The sequence below is a fragment of the Pseudoliparis swirei genome, chromosome 14 (genome assembly GCF_029220125.1).
Source record: "Pseudoliparis swirei isolate HS2019 ecotype Mariana Trench chromosome 14, NWPU_hadal_v1, whole genome shotgun sequence".
NCBI classification, from domain to species: domain Eukaryota; kingdom Metazoa; phylum Chordata; class Actinopteri; order Perciformes; family Liparidae; genus Pseudoliparis; species Pseudoliparis swirei.
This window is the reverse complement of record NC_079401.1, coordinates 92048-111739: the sequence shown is the minus strand read 5'-3', so window position 1 is coordinate 111739 and position 19692 is coordinate 92048. Positions and strand designations below refer to the sequence as shown.

The 19692-nt window shown below is 48.5% G+C and overlaps 1 protein-coding gene across 1 annotated transcript; it reads right to left on the bottom strand.

The window, feature by feature from the left end:
- Positions 1-372: 372 nt before the first annotated feature.
- On the bottom strand, positions 373-19372 carry LOC130204739 (janus kinase and microtubule-interacting protein 3-like). The gene is made up of 13 exons (XM_056431688.1): positions 19211-19372; positions 17653-17724; positions 16861-16965; positions 11024-11152; positions 10846-10929; positions 10016-10078; positions 8282-8380; positions 7667-7765; positions 7205-7258; positions 6728-6793; positions 3952-4020; positions 1866-1943; positions 373-718 (listed from the first exon to the last, which is right to left on the bottom strand). The coding sequence occupies exons 1-13, from the start codon at positions 19268-19270 to the stop codon at positions 473-475; spliced, it is 1224 nt and encodes a 407-aa protein (XP_056287663.1). The 5' UTR covers positions 19271-19372; the 3' UTR covers positions 373-472.
- Positions 19373-19692: the final 320 nt, after the last annotated feature.

The window sequence follows — 19692 nt, the reverse complement described above, 5'->3', positions numbered from 1 at the left end:
CTCAGCAGCCTGTGGCTCAGCAGCCTGTGGCTCAGCAGCCTGTGGCTCAGCAGCATGTGGCTCAGCAGCATGTGGCTCAGCAGCATGTGGCTCAGCAGCATGTGGCTCAGCAGCCTGTGGCTCAGCAGCATGTGGCTCAGCAGCCTGTGGCTCAGCAGCATGTGGCTCAGCAGCATGTGGCTCAGCAGCATGTGGCTCAGCAGCCTGTGGCTCCATGGCATGTGGCTCCAGCAGCCTGTGGCTCCAGCAGCGTAATGGCTCAGCAGCATCTCAGCAGCATGTGGCTCAGCAGCCTGTGGCTCCAGCATGCTCAGCAGCCTGTGGCTCAGCAGCATGTGGCTCAGCATGTGGCTCAGCAGCCTGTGGCTCAGCAGCATGTGGCTCAGCAGCCTGTGGCTCAGCAGCATGTGGCTCAGCAGCCTGTGGCTCAGCAGCCTGTGGCTCAGCAGCCTGTGGCTCAGCAGCATGTGGCTCAGCAGCATACCTGCTGTATGAGGTGCAGCAGCTCCATCCTCTCTCTGAGGATCTGGGCGTCTCTCTCTCTCAGCTCGCACATCACGGAGCGTTTCCATTGGTCCATGGCTCTCTTCAGGCCGTCCTTCTCGTCCTCCGTCAGCGTGGCAGAGAGGCGGCGCTGCTCCGCCTTCAGGCCCTCCATCCTGAACTCCTCCTCCTGCTGCAGAGCCTCAAACAGCATGGCCTCCAGCTCCAGGATCCTCTGAGGCAACAACATTTGAAGATAAGGAAACGATCAGAAGAATACATGATAGATAGATAGATAGATATATACTTTATTAATCCCCAAGGGGAAATTTGTCGTGACAACAACTGTTTTCATTTATTTATGCTTTTAAAAATGTAATATAATATGAATCAGTGCCTGGTGCTGCTGTGGGGGTCCTGCATACCTGAGTTCATATTGAATGTCATGAACCTGTTGCTCGTATTCAGGTAACTGATGATGACATGAAGTGTGTGAAGTATCTGTCTGACTGGGAGGGGCATCCTGCAGGGGGACCTCTTCTCTGCCTGTGTGGCGTTCCCAGAAGGGGAGGAGCCGGCGCTGAGCTCAGGTGTGACGGTCAGCCTGGAGGCGGGCCCACCAGCCATGTTCTCCATTGGTGTGTATGTGCTGTCCTGATTGGTGCTGGTCCAAAGCACACAGAACCAACCGGATCCTCTGGCTTTAGAACTGGAAGTGGACTTGAGATCCTGAGATGGTGGATCCCAGGATCCTAAAGGCCTCCAGAGCAGACAGGATGAGGGGGGGGGGGGGGGCTCTGCCTGTCTCCAGCAACAAGGAGATCATGGCACCATGAGGAGGAGAGCAGGAGTTCTGTTCCTGCTTCTATCTGTGATGGATTGAGTTTCCTAGGAGGACGTTTCACACACACCTGTTCTCACGCGGAGCAGGAGGCACCTCACATACACACACCACACACACACACACACCACACACACACACACACACCACACACACCACACACACACCACACACACACCACACACACACACACACCACACACACACACACACACACACACCTACCACACACACCACACACACACACCACACACACACCACACACACACCTCACACCACACACACTCACACCACACACACACACCTCACACACCACACAAACACCTCACACACACACACCACATACCTCACACACACCACATACCTCACACACCACACAAACACCTCACACACACACACCACATACCTCACACACACACACCACATACCTCACACACCACACACACACCACATACCTCACACACCTCACACACACCACACACACACCACACCTCACACCCCCCCCCCCCTTCTGACCAGCTGCCTGTGTTGTGGAGCCTGACCTTGTGATTCTGCTCCATCGACTGCCTCCGGTAGTCCAACTCTTCATCCAGATAAACTTTCTGTTTCCTGAACAGATCCTGGTAAGCAACACAGAGGTCAAAGGTCAACTACAGGTTCTGCTGCTGCTCTCAGACTCAACTTGTTGTTTCTCCACTGGAACCGATCAGGAGGACCAGCTGACGAGAGCTGAGGGTCTGTATGTTGTCTGTCTGTTGTCTGTGTGTTGTCTGTCTGTCTGTTGTCTGTGTTGTCTGTCTGTTGTCTGTGTGTTGTCTGTGTGTTGTCTGTCTATTGTCTGTGTGTTGTCTGTCTGTTGTCTGTGTGTTGTCTGTCTATTGTCTGTCTATTGTCTGTCTTATCTATGTCTGTGTTGTTGTCATATATGTGTTTGTCTGTCGTGTGTTGTCTATGTTGTCTATCTATTGTCTGTGTGTGTCTGTATTGTCTGTCTATTGTCTATTATTTATGTGTTGTCGTCTATTGTCTGTGTGTTATCTAATAATATTGTGTGTTGTCTATGTGTTATCGTCTGTTTGTCTGTGTCTTGTCTATCTATTGTCTGTATTTGTGTCATCTATTGTTGTATGTGTTATCTGTCTATGTGTGTATTTGTCTATGTTGTCTGTCATATTATTGTCTATCTATTTAATATTAGTCTATCTATTGTCTATAATGTTGTTTGTATGTTGTCTGTCTATTGTATATATGTTATATCTATCTATGTGCTGTATGTGTTGTCTATCTATTATCTAATAATATGTATGTCTCTATCTCTATATTATCTGTCTATTGTCTGTCTATTATTATCTATGTTATTCTATCTATTGTCTATCTATTGTCTATCTATCTGTTATCTTATCTGTCTATGTGTGTATCTGGCTGTATTCTGTCTATTGTCTATATATTATGTATGTTATTAATTGTCTATCTATTATCTATATATTATATATATATTATATTGTCTATGTAATATCTATCTATTGTCTATTGTATATTTATCTATATATTATCTATCTATTATCTATCTATTATCTATCTATTGTCTATCTATTCATCTATCTTATATCTATTATCTGTGTTATGTAAGGTTCTATCTATTGTCTATCTATTGTCTATTATTGTATGTGTTATCTATCTTGTCTGTATATTGTCTATCTATTGTCTAATATTATTATATATTATTGTCTATCTATATTGTATATTATTGTCTGTCTATTGTCTGTCTGTTGTCTATTATCTATTGTCTATATATATTATCTATGTATTATATGTTATCTAATATTATCTATCTATTATATATATGTCTATTGTCTATATATTATATTGTCTATTGTCTATATTATCTATATATTATCGTTATCTATGTATTGTCTATATATTATCTAATATTGTCTATCTATTATTATCTTATATGTTATCTGTATGTTATATCTAATATGTTATCTATCTTGTATGTGTGTTGTCTGTTGTCTGTGTTGTCTGTATGTCTATGTGTTGTCTGTCTATTGTCTGTCTGTTGTCTGTGTTGTCTGTCTGTTGTCTATGTGTTATCTATCTTATATATATATTATCTATCTATTATCTATATTGTCTGTCTTATATTTGTCTATCTATTGTCTATATATGTGTGTTGTCTGTGTGTTGTCTGTCTGTTGTCTGTGTGTTGTCTGTCTTGTCTGTGTGTTGTCTGTCTGTTGTCTGTCTATTGTCTGTTGTCTGTTGTCTGTGTGTTGTCTGTCTTGTCTGTCTGTTGTATGTGTGTTGTCTGTCTGTTGCCTTTGTGTTGTCTGTCTGTTGTCTGTGTACTTCAGCCACAATCAGCTTCATGTGGTGGATCCACCAGACAACACGATGCTCCAGGGTGAACACCCAGCGCCTTCAGGAGGCATTCCCCACATGTCACATGTTACGTGTGTGTGTGTGTGTGAGTGTGTGAGTGTGTGTGTGTGAGTGCTTCAGGGGTCAGACGACTCCACATCCCTGTTGGATCCCTCTCTGCTGTCACCTTCTATTCCAGGATTGTTCTTGGGGTTTCATATATTTGACTTTATAGACAAGAGGCTGAGGTGAAGTACATTTCTTTACCTTCTCACTTTCAATGTCCAACATCTTTTGCTGCAGAGCCGACTTTGTCACCTCAATGGACTCCAACCACTGAGCGGGGAGAGAGAGGGGGAGAGAGACGGGGGAGAGAGACGGGGAGAGGGGAGAGGGGAGAGGAGGGGAGAGAGGGGGGAGAGAGAGGGGGAGAGAGACGGGGGAGAGAGACGGGGAGAGAGGAGGGGAGAGACGGGGGAGAGAGACGGGGAGAGAGACGAGGAGAGAGGCGGGAGAGACGGGGAGAGGAGGAGAGAGGGGAGAGGACGGGAGAGAGGGGGAGAGACAGGGAGAGAGGGGAGAGGAGGGGAGAGACGGGAGGCGGGAGAGAGGCAGGGAGAGAGGCGGGAGAGAGGGGGAGAGAGACGGGGAGAGAGACGGGGAGAGGGGAGAGAGACGGGGAGAGAGACGGGGAGAGAGACGAGAGAGAGAGGAGAGAGACGGGGAGAGGGGAGAGAGACGAGAGAGACGGGGAGAGGGGAGAGAGAGAGGAGAGAGGGGAGAGAGAGGGAGAGAGAGGGAGAGAGAGGGGAGAGGGGGGAGAGAGGGGGGAGAGAGACGGGGAGAGAGGGGAGAGAGGAGAGAGAGGGGAGAGACGGGGAGAGAGGAGGAGAGAGAGGGGGAGAGAGACGGGGAGAGAGACGGGGGAGAGAGACGGGGAGAGAGACGGGGGAGAGAGGAGGGGGAGAGAGACGGGGAGAGAGGACGGGGAGAGAGGACGGGGAGAGAGGAGGGGGAGAGAGACGGGGGAGAGAGACGGGGGAGAGAGACGGGGAGAGAGACGAGGGAGAGAGACGGGGAGAGGCGGGAGAGAGATGGGGAGAGGGGAGAGACGAGGAGAGAGCGGGAGAGGCAGGAGAGAGGCGGGAGAGGGGGAGAGGAGGGAGACGGGGAGAGGCAGGGGAGAGGGGAGGCGGGGAGAGACGGGAGAGAGAGAGGGGGGAGAGGGGGGAGGGGAGAGAGGGGGAGAGAGAGGGGGAGAGAGACGAGGAGAGAGACGGGGAGAGAGGGGAGAGAGACGGGGAGAGAGGGGAGAGAGACGAGAGAGACGAGAGAGGGGAGAGAGACGGGGAGAGACGGGGGAGAGGGGAGAGGGGGAGAGAGGAGGGGGAGAGAGACGGGGGAGAGAGATGGGTGAGAGACGAGGAGAGAGACGGGGGAGAGAGACAGGGAGAGAGACGGGGAGAGAGACGGGGGAGAGAGATGGGGAGAGAGACGGGGAGAGAGACGGGGGAGGGGTCTCAGAGGGTCTTCCAAGGGGAAACAGACAACATCAACGACAAGCAGAGAGAAGAGACCAAGAGACAGACACCTGAAGCAGGCTCACAGAGGCCTGGACCTGGACCCTGAAGCAGGCTCACAGAGGCCTGGACCCTGAAGCAGGCTCACAGAGGCCTGGACCCTGAAGCAGGCTCACAGAGGCCTGGACCTGGACCCTGAAGCAGGCTCACAGAGGCCTGGACCCTGAAGCAGGCTCACAGAGGCCTGGACCTGGACCCTGAAGCAGACTCACAGAGGCCTGGACCCTGAAGCAGGCTCACAGAGGCCTGGACCTGGACCCTGAAGCAGGCTCACAGAGGCCTGGACCCTGAAGCAGGCTCACAGAGGCCTGGACCCTGAAGCAGGCTCACAGAGGCCTGGACCTGAAGCAGGCTCACAGAGGCCTGGACCCTGAAGCAGGCTCACAGAGGCCTGGACCCTGAAGCAGGCTCACAGAGGCCTGGACCCTGAAGCAGGCTCACAGAGGCCTGGACCCTGAAGCAGGCTCAGAGGCCTGGACCTGGACCCTGAAGCAGGCTCACAGAGGCCTGGACCCTGAAGCAGGCTCACAGAGGCCTGGACCTGGACCCTGAAGCAGACTCACAGAGGCCTGGACCCTGAAGCAGGCTCACAGAGGCCTGGACCCTGAAGCAGGCTCACAGAGGCCTGGACCTGGACCCTGAAGCAGGCTCACAGAGGCCTGGACCTGAAGCAGGCTCACAGAGGCCTGGACCCTGAAGCAGGCTCACAGAGGCCTGGACCCTGAAGCAGGCTCACAGAGGCCTGGACCTGGACCCTGAAGCAGGCTCACAGAGGCCTGGACCCTGAAGCAGGCTCACAGAGGCCTGGACCCTGAAGCAGGCTCACAGAGGCCTGGACCCTGAAGCAGGCTCACAGAGGCCTGGACCTGGACCCTGAAGCAGGCTCACAGAGGCCTGGACCCTGAAGCAGGCTCACAGAGACCTGGACCCTGAAGCAGGCTCACAGAGGCCTGGACCCTGAAGCAGGCTCACAGAGGCCTGGACCTGGACCCTGAAGCAGACTCACAGAGGCCTGGACCCTGAAGCAGGCTCACAGAGGCCTGGACCCTGAAGCAGGCTCACAGAGGCCTGGACCCTGAAGCAGGCTCACAGAGGCCTGGACCCTGAAGCAGGCTCACAGAGGCCTGGACCTGGACCCTGAAGCAGGCTCACAGAGGCCTGGACCCTGAAGCAGGCTCACAGAGGCCTGGACCTCAGGCTCACAGAGGCCTGGACCCTGAAGCAGGCTCACAGAGGCCTGGACCTGGACCCTGAAGCAGGCTCACAGAGGCCTGGACCCTGAAGCAGGCTCACAGAGGCCTGGACCCTGAAGCAGGCTCACAGAGGCCTGGACCCTGAAGCAGGCTCACAGAGGCCTGGACCTGGACCCTGAAGCAGGCTCACAGAGGCCTGGACCCTGAAGCAGGCTCACAGAGGCCTGGACCTGGACCCTGAAGCAGGCTCACAGAGGCCTGGACTCTTACCTTTTCTGCTAGCGTTAGAACCGTCCTGGCCTGGATCACCACCACCTGCTCCTCATTGGACAGATTCTGCAAGAAAACCAGCCAACAGCGACACATCACGAAAATAGAATGATATCAACCAACATAATGTCAACACACCGTTAGCAACATGCTAACAACACGTCAGCAACCTGTCAAGAACACAACAACACACCGTTAGCAACATGCTAACAACACGTCAGCAACCTGTCAAGAACACAACAACACACCGTTAGCAACATGCTAACAACACGTCAGCAACCTGTCAAGAACACAACAACACACCGTTAGCAACATGCTAACAACACGTCAGCAACCTGTCAAGAACACAACAACACACCGTTAGCAACATGCTAACAACACCACAACGTGTCAGCTGTGAACTCAACTCACGCCTCCTGCCTGATGATTACAATTGAAAACACATACATGTACAAATGAAATTCAACATACACTTACGGCGTTATCCCCCAGAATGTCCAGCTGCTTCATCAACTCACTGATCGCGATGTCCTGAGGGAGCAGGAGACACGGTCAGAGGAACGACTCAGGTGATGGGAGGTGTCTTCAGGTGTGTGGACTGGACTTCTATGTCTCCTTTCAATAAGCGCTTTAACCCGACAGGAGCCACCATGATGGGAGGAGCTACCATGAGATACCATGCTACCATATATGCTACAGTTGTGATACATATATATACGTGTGTATATATATATATATATATATACACACATATATATGTATATATATTCATGGTCTATATATCAATTTACGTTGTGAGGCAACAATGTGTCCTTTGAGACATTGTTGAGAGGAGAGGAGGTAAGGAAAGGAATCGAGGATGCAGAAACTAAAAAAAGGCAATGGCCCCAAATGTCCTCAGGTGTGTTTACAGGTGTACACAGGTGTAGGGTTACTCACAGGGACCCCTTCAGCCTCGCAGTAGATCTGTAGGGGACTGAGGCCTTCTGGGAAATGGAGTTGTTGGAAGTGGATGGCAGGTGAGCGTCGCTCCCTCTCCTGAGCAGCAGGCATAGAAAAAGACACCCTTGTCATTGTGTTTTTGTTGTTGTTACCTTCGCATTGAAAATGCCGGAAGGTTATGTTTTGATCGCCGTGTATTTATTTATTTATTTGTATGCGTGTTATTCGCAAAACTCAAAAAGTATTGAACCGAATCGCATGCAATTTGGTGGGATGATTGTTTATTATCCGGGGACCAGTTGATTAGATTTTGGGATCGATCGGGTCAAAGGTCAAGGTCAAAGGTCATGAACAGGTCAAATCTTCTTGAATCACATGGAATTTGGTGGGATGATTGGTCATTATCCGGGGACCATTTGATTAGATTTTGGGATCGATCGGGTCAAAGGTCAAGGTCATGAAAAGGTCAACATCTTTTTACCATAGCACGGTCAATTTATATCCAATTGGCATGCAACTAATGCCAAAATGTTCATAATTCAATGCCCAATCTTGTGATATGCGAAGGTATGCGCTCTACCGAGTGCCCATTCTAGTTTACTCTGTTTTTACCTCAAGCTCTAAAATCCGAAATTCCAGCAGTTCGTTTTGATCTCTGACGTCCTGGATCTCATCTTCCAGCTGCAGCTCCGCCCCCTCCACCTGCTTCACCTGCAGGGGTTAGAATACAGGTTCACAAGACCCAGAACATTGGGTCCACAAATATATGTGTATATATATATTAGGGCTGTGAAACGATTACAAATGTTAATCAAATTAATCACAGGTTTCTGTGGATTAATCATGATTAATCACATATTACCCATATTCTCGGTATATTTCTCTGAGAACATAAAGATTTATGACAAAAGACGGATATATACATTTATACATTATTGTTTAATTCACAATGGTGCTGCAACTCAGCAGTTATTTATCAGTTCTCTTCCATATGGAACATGCATATATCTTCATCCTAAACAGAATGTTTAAACAGAACATGTTTCTCTTTGTCCACCATGAACTCCACCATGTATATACATATAAACATATGTATATACATATTGAGGACGTTGAGGGGACGTTGAGGGGACAGTGAGGACGTTGAGGGGATATTGGGGACATTGAGGGGACAGTGAGGACGTTGAGGGGACAGTGAGGATGTTGAGGGGACATTGAGGACGTTGAGGGGACAGTGAGGACGTTGAGGGGAGAGTGAGGATGTTGAGGGGACATTGAGGACGTTGAGGGGACAGTGAGGACGTTGAGGGGACAGTGAGGACGTTGAGGGGACATTGAGGATGTTGAGGGGACAGTGAGGACGTTGAGGGGACAGTGAGGACGTTGAGGGGACATTGGGGACAGTGAGGACGTTGAGGGGACAGTGAGGACGTTGAGGGGACGTTGGGGACAGTGAGGACGTTGAGGGGACATTGAGGACGTTGAGGGGACATTGAGGACGTTGAGGGGAAGTGAGGATGTTGAGGGGACATTGAGGACGTTGAGGGGACAGTGAGGACGTTGAGGGGACAATGAGGACGTTGAGGGGACAGTGAGGACGTTGAGGGGACATTGAGGACGTTGAGGGGACATTGAGGACGTTGAGGGGACAGTGAGGACGTTGAGGACGTTGAGGACGTTGACATTGAAGTTGAGGGACAGTGAGGACGTTGAGGGACAGTGAGGACGTTGAGGGACATTGAGGACGTTGAGGGGACATTGAGGACGTTGAGGGGACAGTGAGGATGTTGAGGGGACATTGAGGACGTTGAGGGGACAGTGAGGACGTTGAGGGGACAGTGAGGACGTTGAGGGGACAGTGAGGATGTTGAGGGGACAGTGAGGACGTTGAGGGGACATTGAGGACGTTGAGGGGACATTGAAGACGTTGAGGGGACAGTGAGGATGTTGAGGGGACAGTGAGGACGTTGAGGGGACATTGAGGACGTTGAGGGGACAGTGAGGACGTTGAGGGGACATTGAGGACGTTGAGGGGACAGTGAGGACGTTGAGGGGACAGTGAGGACGTTGAGGGGACAGTGAGGACGTTGAGGGGACATTGAAGACGTTGAGGGGACAGTGAGGACGTTGAGGGGACAGTGAGGACGTTGAGGGGACATTGAGGATGTTGAGGGGACAGTGAGGACGTTGAGGGGACAGTGAGGACGTTGAGGGGACAGTGAGGATGTTGAGGGGACAGTGAGGACGTTGAGGGGACGTTGAGGGGACAGTGAGGACGTTGAGGGGACGTTGAGGGGACACAGGGCTTTACTCGTCACTCTGGATGATATCAAGATGTTTCTTCACCTTCTCCACCAGCTGCTGATTCCTTTGATACAACGCCTGCTTCTCCTCCACCCACTTCACATCCTGAGAGACAGGCAGACAGAAAGACAGGCAGACAGACAGATAGACAGACAGACAGACAGACAGACAGATAGAGAGACAGACAGGACAGACATACAGATAGACAGCAGTGTCAGTAGACATAGTAAAACAAGAAGTTCTAATTGGTCATTCATTACTAAAATGCTGTGTGATGAATGATAGATGATGATTGGCCGATGGGGTCAGGGGCAGGGTAAGAGCTGACCCTGATTGGCTGATGGGGTCAGGGTTAGAGCTGACCCTGATGAAGTATTTATTATCAATCAAGTATTTATTGTCAATAAAGTATTTATTATCAATGAAGTATTTATTATCAATAAAGTATTTATTGTCAATGAAGTATTTATTGTCAATAAAGTATTTATTATCAATGAAGTATTTATTGTCAATAAAGTATTTATTATCAATAAAGTATTTATTATCAATGAAGTATTTATTGTCAATAAAGTATTTATTATCAATGAAGTATTTATTATCAATGAAGTATTTATTGTCAATAAAGTATTTATTATCAATAAAGTATTTATTATCAATTAAGTATTTATTATCAATGAAGTATTTATTGTCAATAAAGTATTTATGATCAATGAAGTATTTATTGTCATCACTTTCATCTCCAACAAGGACTGACATGATAAAGCGTCAATGAACTTGTATCGCGTTTTCAAAAACACAGGGTTACCTCGGTAACCCCAAATCCTGCTCTATTGTAGTACACGTGTGTGTGTGTGTGTGTGTGTGTGTGTTACCTGTCCTTGTTGTTTCAGTGCAGACTCCAGGTCTGCTACTCTAGTTTGATATTGACTGATTTCAGTCAGCAACTGCTCTCTGGTCTGTAAGACAGGGAATCGAACCATCAACCTGTTGGTGCCTTGCTTTATTACACAGAATAGAACCCTCAACCTGTTGCTGCCTTGCTCTGCTGACCTGGATCTCCTTCTCGGCGTCGTAGTGGCCTCCGCTGGTCTCCGTCAGCAGGGCGTAGGCTCGCTGCAGCGCTTGGTATTCCTGAGTCAGCTGACAGTAACGAAACTCCGCCTCCTCGCGCACACACACCTGAAACACACAAACAAGTCAGTAGAAGAACCACAGGACCAGCTGTTCTTCAGTGGTCCTGGTCCTGGTCCTGGTCTTTGTGCGGATGGCTTAGAGACATCACGATACATCAGAGAAAGAGGATATTTCTCAGACATTAACACATGGAGCAGAATATTCTGCTATGAAGTCTCCAGTGAAGAGAGAGACCAGGACAGTGTGCATTTTCTACCTGTGAGGCGAGACTACTGACTACTTGGATACTGCTAAGTGTCTTCTTTAAATTAGTTTATCTGCTGAGTTACTGTTGTATTTGTTGTTTAGAGCTGCTGGATTGTTGGTCTGTACTGTTTTAGGATTTGTTTTGGTAGAGAGGTGTGTCCTGATTACTGACACCTGAATCTTCACTGATTGGACGAGCGCTCATCACCTGGTTTCAATTGAGTGTCATTTGAATACCAACGAGCAAGGGGTGGTGTCAACGCGGCTGGAGGTAATTGGCACCAACTTGGGCTCATAACCGGATCGGGTCTTTAGCGTCATCGGACGAAGACTCGGAGGACAAAGACATAGGAGTCTTCCCTTGGAGTCAAGACTCGGAGGACAAAGACATCGGAGTCTTCCGTTGGAGTCAAGACTCGGAGGACAAAGACATAGGAGTCTTCCCTTGGAGTCAAGACTCGGAGGACAAAGACATAGGAGTCTTCCGTTGGAGTCAAGACTCGGAGGACAAAGACATAGGAGTCTTCCGTTGGAGTCAAGACTCGGAGGACAAAGACATAGGAGTCTTCCCTTGGAGTCAAGACTCGGAGGACAAAGACATAGGAGTCTTCCGTTGGAGTCAAGACTCGGAGGACAAAGACATAGGAGTCTTCCTTGGAGTCAAGACTCGGAGGACAAAGACATCGGAGTCTTCCCTTGGAGTCAAGACTCGGAGGACAAAGACATAGGAGTCTTCCGTTGGAGTCAAGACTCAGAGGACAAAGACATAGGAGTCTTCCGTTGGAGTCAAGACTCGGAGGACAAAGACATAGGAGTCTTCCGTTGGCGTCAAGACTCGGAGGACAAAGACATAGGAGTCTTCCGTTGGAGTCAAGACTCGGAGGACAAAGACATAGGAGTCTTCTGTTGGAGTCAAGACTCGGAGGACAAAGACATAGGAGTCTTCCGTTGGAGTCAAGACTCGGAGGACAAAGACATAGGAGTCTTCCCTTGGAGTCAAGACTCGGAGGACAAAGACATCGGAGTCTTCCCTTGGAGTCAAGACTCGGAGGACAAAGACATAGGAGTCTTCCTTGGAGTCGAGACTGAGGACAAAGACATAGGAGTCTTCCGTTGGAGTCGAGACTCGGAGGACAAAGACATAGGAGTCTTCCCTTGGAGTCGAGACTCGGAGGACAAAGACATAGGAGTCTTCCGTTGGAGTCAAGACTCGGAGGACAAAGACATAGGAGTCTTCCGTTGGAGTCAAGACTCGAGGGACAAAGACATAGGAGTCTTCCTTGAGTCAAGACTGGAGGACAAATACATCGGAGTCTTCCCTTGGAGTCAAGACTGGAGGACAAAGACATAGAGTCTTCCGTTGGAGTCAAGACTCAGAGGACAAAGACATAGGAGTCTTCCGTTGGAGTCAAGACTCGGAGGACAAAGACATAGGAGTCTTCCGTTGGCGTCAAGACTCGGAGGACAAAGACATAGGAGTCTTCCGTTGGAGTCAAGACTCGGAGGACAAAGACATAGGAGTCTTCCCTTGGAGTCAAGACTCGGAGGACAAAGACATAGGAGTCTTCCCTTGGAGTCAAGACTCGGAGGACAAAGACATCGGAGTCTTCCTTGGAGTCAAGACTAGGAGGACAAAGACATAGGAGTCTTCCCTTGGAGTCAAGACTCGGAGGACAAAGACATCGGAGTCTTCCCTTGGAGTCAAGACTCGGAGGACAAAGACATCGGAGTCTTCCCTTGGAGTCAAGACTCAGAGGACAAAGACATAGGAGTCTTCCGTTGGAGTCAAGACTCGGAGGACAAAGACATAGGAGTCTTCCGTTGGAGTCAAGACTCGGAGGACAAAGACATAGGAGTCTTCCCTTGGAGTCTTCGTGGCTGTGTATTCCACCATTTAGTGAATATGTGTGTACTTTCCATACCTGTGCGTATCTCTACTCGTAGTTACTATAGGACTCGTTCATTCCTGTACCGGAACCCCTCCTCTGTTCTCCTTCCTATCCGTTCTACTCACACCCAGCACCTGGTCACAGGAGGCCTCTGGAACTGTCAGTCAGCCAACCGCAAGGCCGGTTTCATCTCTTTGCTATGGAGCAGTCGCTTGACTTCCTGGCTCTCACTGAGACCTGGATCACAGCAGACAACACGTCTCCTCGGCCTTCAGCCACACACCAGACCCTCTGGTCGGGGTGGAGGTACAGGTTTACTCATCTCACCTAAATGGTGTTTCTCTCCCTACCCGCTGCCACTCTTTATCCCACTGACTTGAGTTCTATGCTGTGACGGTGACTCATCCGGTTCAACTCCACATGGTTGTTCTCTACCCCCTGGTTCTTTGGGAGATTTCTTGGAAGAGCTCAACGTCCTCCTGTCGAACTTCTCTGAACACGGCCCCCCGCTCATCCTTCTGGGCGACTTCAACATCCAGACAGAAGTCATGTGACCTGTGACTCTTCCTGTCTTCCTTTGACCTCTCACTCAGTCCCTCCCCTCCTACTCACAAAGCCGGCAACCGCCTTGACTCCATGTCCACTAGAAGCTGCTCTACCTCTAACCTCACTGTAACTCCTCTCCATGTCTCTGACCACTTCTTCATCTCTTACTCTCTCTCGCTCTATGGTACTGACAACCCACCCATATCTACAGACTCTGCACCTGTACGGCGCAACATTCTCACCCTCTGGCCTCCTCTCTGGCCTCCTCTGTCCTATCTGCTCTCCCCTCAACTGCCTCCTTCTCACTCATGCAGCCTAACTCTGCCACAGACACTCTCCTCTCTTCCCTGTCTTCATCTCTTGATTCTCTTTGTCCTTTTAAGACACGACCGGTTCGGTAATCCTCTCCTCTCCGTGGTTGTCGGACTCGGTGCGTGCCGAGAGAGCCACCCTGCGAGCGACGGAAAGGAAATGGCGAAAAACGAATCAAGCGGAAGACTTGCTCTTCTATCAATCTCTCCTCTCCTCCTTCTCTTCCTCTATATCTGCAGCCAAAAGCTCGTTCTACCTGACCAAAATTCAGTCTTCCTTCTCTAACCCCAAACAACTCTTCTCTATCTTTTCCAACCTCCTTGATCCCCCCTGGCCCCTCCTCCTTCCACCCTTCTGCCACTTTGTGACTACGTTACAAACAAGATGGACGACATCCGCTCCTCCTTTACTAATCCATCTTCTATCTCCTCACCAACACTAACTTCTTCATCCCCCTCTCTTTCCTCTTTCACCCCCTTGTCTCCCAATCAAGTTCTTAGCTTGGTGACCTCCGCTCGACCGACCACCTGCGCCCTTCTCCCATTCTCCAGGCTATTGCTCCTGACCTTCTGACCTTCCTCACCCATCTTATTAACAGCTCCCTCTCAACTGGCTGTTTCCCTCTGAAGGAGGCGAGAGTCAACCCTCTCCTGAAGAAACCCACCTCGACCCGTCTGGAGTCAGCAACTACAGACCGGTCTCTCTTCCTCCTTTTCTCTCCAAAACTCTGGAGCGAGCTATCTTGAGCCAAGTGTCCTCCTATCTCCACAGTAACAGCCTTCTTGACCCTCACCAGTCTGGAGACAAGGCCACTCGACAGAGACTGGCCTCCTTGCTGTCTCTGAGCAGCTTCACACTGCTAGAGCAGCCTCTCTCTCCTCTGTCCTTATCCTTCACTCTGCTAGAGCAGCCTCTCTCTCCTCTGTCCTTATCCTTCACTCTGCTAGAGCAGCCTCTCTCTCCTCTGTCCTTATCCTTCACTCTGCTAGAGCAGCCTCTCTCTCCTCTGTCCTTATCCTTCACTCTGCTAGAGCAGCCTCTCTATCCTCTGTCCTTATCCTTCACTCTGCTAGAGCATCCTCTCTCTCCTCTGTCCTTATCCTTCTAGACCTTTCTGCAGCATTTGACACCGTGAACCACCAGATCCTGATCTCTTTCCTTCAGGACCTGGGATCTCAGGCACTGCACTCGCTCTTTTCTCTTTCTACCTTAACGACCGCACTTACCGGGTAACTTGGAGAGGATCTGTGTCTGATCCTTGTCCTCTCACTACTGGGGTTCCTCAGGGCTCCGTCCTGGGTCCCCTGCTCTTCCTCTCACTATGGGGTTCCTCAAGGCTCCGTCCTGGGTCCCCTCCTCTTCTCTCTGTACACAAATTCTCTCGGCTCTGTCATTCGTTCGCATGGCTTCTCCTACCATAGCTATGCTGACGACACCCAACTGATCTTCTCGTTTCCACCGTCTGAAACACAGGTAGCAGAATCTCTGCCTGTCTGACCGACATCTCTCAGTGGATGTCTGCTCACCACCTGAAGATCAACCCTGACAAGACCGAGCTACTATTCCTTCCAGGGAAAGGCTCTCAGGCCATCAGGATTGTGAACTCCGACCTCACCAGGACCCCCACATAGACCCACACAACTGCCCCTCTTAGGCACACACACACACACACACACTTACTGTAAATATTGTGTTGTTTTTATTTGTAAATAGTGTACTTGTTGCTTGCACATTCCTGCTGAGCATTGCCACTTTCATTTCACTGCACACCCTGTGTGTGTATGTGACAAATAAAACATCTTGAATCTTGAATCTTGAATCTTGAAACCCATGACCTGACTACCACCTTCAACAGCTCTGTGTTGGCCCCGCCCCCGACTGCCAGGAACCTCGGGGTGACACTAGACAGTCAACTCTCCCTGACGGCCAACATCGCTGTGATGACGCGTTCCTGTAGGTACATGCTGCACAACATCAGGAGAATACGGCCTCTTCTTACTCAGAAGGCGGCACAGGTTCTGGTCCAGGCTCCGGTCCAGGCTCTGGTCATTTCACGCCTCGACTACTGCAACTCCCTCCTGGCTGGTCTACCTGCTAAGGCCATCCGACCTCTGCAGCTCGTCCAGAATGCAGCAGCTTGACTGGTCTTCAGCCTCCCGAAATTCACCCACACCACTCCGCTCCTCCACTCTCCATGGTTACCGGTGGAGCAGCATCCGCTTCAAAACACTGGTTCTGGCGTACCGTGCTCTAGACGGATCGGGCCCCGTCTACATCCGGGATATGGTCACACCGTACACCCCGGCACGTTCGCTCCGCTCGGCAACAGCCAACCGTCTTGTGCCTCCTGCACCTCGAGCTCATCACTCTACATCCAGACTGTTTGCTGTCCTGGCTCCTCAGTGGTGGAACGAGCTCCCCACTGACATCAGGACAGCAGAAAGTCTCTACATCTTCCGCCTGAGACTGAAAACACATCTTTTCCGACTATCTGGATTAAAACACAGATTTGCATTTCAGTGGCACTGGGATGGCATTTATTGTGGTGCTTTTGTGGTTCGACTGAGTTGAGGAAGTGTTGCTTCCTGTGTTCTTGTTGTTCTTGTTTTGTACTCTAGGTTGATGCACTTATTGTAAGTCGCTTTGGATAAAAGAGTCTGCTAAATGACATGTAATGTAATGACTACAGAGACCCGGGTCAGGTCTCTGGGTCAGGTCTCTGACCCAGAGACCTGACCCGGGTCCAGAGGCTCCGTGTACCTCATCTGGTTCGGTTTCAGGAGTTCTGTCGGTGTGGAAGGACAAAGATGATCCATCAGAATCCACAGACACGTCCTCATCATAGCCATAGAACGTCTCGATGACCTATGAGGAGGACACGATAGATCAGGAGAACAATGGAGCAGGAGAACAATAGAGCAAGAGAACAATAGAGCAGGGGGACAAGAGAACAGGAGAACAATAGAGCAGGAGAACAATAGAGCAGGAGGACAAGAGAGCAGGAGAAAAAGAGAGCAGGAGAAAAAGAGAGCAGGAGAACAATAGAGCAGGAGAACAATAGAGCAGGAGGACAAGAGAACAGGAGAACAATAGAGCAGGAGAACAATAAAGCCGGAGGACAAGAGAACAGGAGAACAAGAGAGCAGGAGAACAATAGAGCAGGGGGACAAGAGAACAGGAGAACAATAGAGCAAGAGAACAATAGAGCAGGGGGACAATAGAACAATAGAGCAGGGGTACAAGAGAACAGGAGAACAATAGAGCAAGAGAACAATAGAGCAGGGGGACAAGAGAACAGGAGAACAATAGAGCAAGAGAACAATAGAGCAGGGGTACAAGAGATCAGTAAAGCAGAACATGGGAACAATAGATCAGGAAAACAATGGGGTAGGAGAACCATAAAGTATGAGAACAATAGAACAATAGCGCAGGAGAACAAATACAACAGGAGAACAATAGAGCGGCAGAACAATATAGTGGGAGAACAATAGAGCGGGAGAACAATAAAACAATAAAGCAGGAGAACAATAGAGAAGGAGAAGACGTTCTTACCCGGCAGGCTTTGAAGGTTCCTTTCCTCACGACTGATTCCTGCCGCCGGTACCTCAGGAACATGTCTCTCTCCTGGAGGAGTCATGATGCATGAGTCATTCATGTATTCATGCATTGAGTCATGATGCATTGAGTCATTCATGTATTCATGCATTGAGTCATGATTCATGTATTCATTCATTGAGTCATGATGCATTGAGTCATTCATGTATTCATGCATTGAGTCATGATTCATGTATTCATTCATTGAGTCATTATGCATTGAGTCATTCATGTATTCATTCATTGAGTCATGATTCATGTATTCATTCATTGAGTCATGATGCATGTATTCATTCATGGAGTCATGATTCATGTATTCATGCATTGAGTCATGATGCATTGAGTCATTCATGTATTCATGCATTGAGTCATGATTCATGTATTCATTCATTGAGTCATGATGCATTGAGTCATTCATGTATTCATGCATTGCGTCATGATTCATGTATTCATGCATTGATTCATGGAGTCATGATTCATGTATTCATTCATTGAGTCATTATGCATTGAGTCATTCATGTATTCATTCATTGAGTCATGATTCATGTATTCATTCAGTGAGTCATGATGCATTGAGTCATTCATGTATTCATGCATTGAGTCATGATTCATGTATTCATTCATGGAGTCATGATTCATGTATTCATGCATTGAGTCATGATTCATGTATTCATTCATTGAGTCATGATGCATTGAGTCATTCATGTATTCATGCATTGAGTCATGATTCATGTATTCATGCATTGAGTCATTATGCATTGAGTCATTCATGTATTCATTCATTGAGTCATGATTCATGTATTGAGTCATGATTCATGTATTCATTCATTGAGTCATGATGCATTGAGTCATTAATGTATTCATGCATTGAGTCATGATTCATGTATTCATTCATGGAGTCATGATTCATGTATTCATGCATTGAGTCATGATTTATTCTAGTCACATGACATCTAGTGTTCATCTAGTCTCATGACATCTATTGTTCATCTGGTCACATGACATCTATTGTTCATCTAGTCACATGACATCTATTGTTCATCTGGTCACATGACATCTATTGTTCATCTGGTCACATGACATTTATTGATCATCTGGTCACATGATATCTATTGTTCATCTGGTCACATGACATCTATTGTTCACCTGGTCACATGACATCTATTGTTCATCTGGTCACATGACATCTATTGTTCACCTGGTCACATGACATCTATTGTTCACCTGGTCACATGACATCTATTGTTCATCCTCTGTTGCTCTCCTGAAGGTTTCTTACCTGTTTTTTTGTAAGTTGTTCCTGATCCGATGTGAGGCCAAAGGTCAAAGGTCAGGGATGTCGAAGGTGTACAGATTGTAAACCTTCAATCTTGTAATTTGTGATTTAAGGCAGTACAAAATAAACTGAATTAAATAGAAGTAGTAGTACCTTGGACATGTCGTCGATGATGTGTGGTTGAAGTAGCAGTATTTAAAGTATTACTATTAGTCGTAGTCGTAGTAGCAGTATAAGTACCTGGGACAAGTCGTCGATGATGTGTTTTTGCTCCATAACTTGTAGACGTAGAAACTCCATCTCCCTCTCCTCCTGGCTGGTGGAGAGGCTCCGGTCCAGGTCGTTCAGAGAGCTCGGCCTCCTCTAAGAGAAGAGGAACATGTTGGCTAGAAGAATGTTGTATAGAAACATGTTGGCGAGAAGAATGTTGTATAGAAACATGTTGTATAGAAACATGTTGGCTAGAAGAATGTTGTCGAGAAACACGTTGGGTAGAAGAATGTTGTATAGAAACATGTTGGCTAGAAGAATGTTGTATAGAAACATGTTGGCTAGAAGAATGTTGTCTAGAAACATGTTGGCTAGAAGAATGTTGTCTAGAAACATGTTGGGTAGAAGAATGTTTTATAGAAACATGTTGGGGAGAAGAATGTTGTATAGAAACATGTTGGCTAGAAGAATGTTGTATAGAAACATGTTGGCTAGAAGAATGTTGTCTAGAA

Excerpts from the sequence above, each read along its gene's own strand:
- LOC130204739 (XM_056431688.1), bottom strand. The coding sequence starts at position 19,270 with ATGGAGTTTCTACGTCTACAAGTTATGGAGCAAAAACACATCATCGAC. Across the intron at positions 10,079-10,845 it reads CACTGAAACAACAAGGACAG|GATGTGAAGTGGGTGGAGGA; the intron begins GTAACACACACA and ends CCTGTCTCTCAG. Across the intron at positions 6,794-7,204 it reads ACATTCTGGGGGATAACGCC|AATCTGTCCAATGAGGAGCA; the intron begins GTAAGTGTATGT and ends GTTTTCTTGCAG.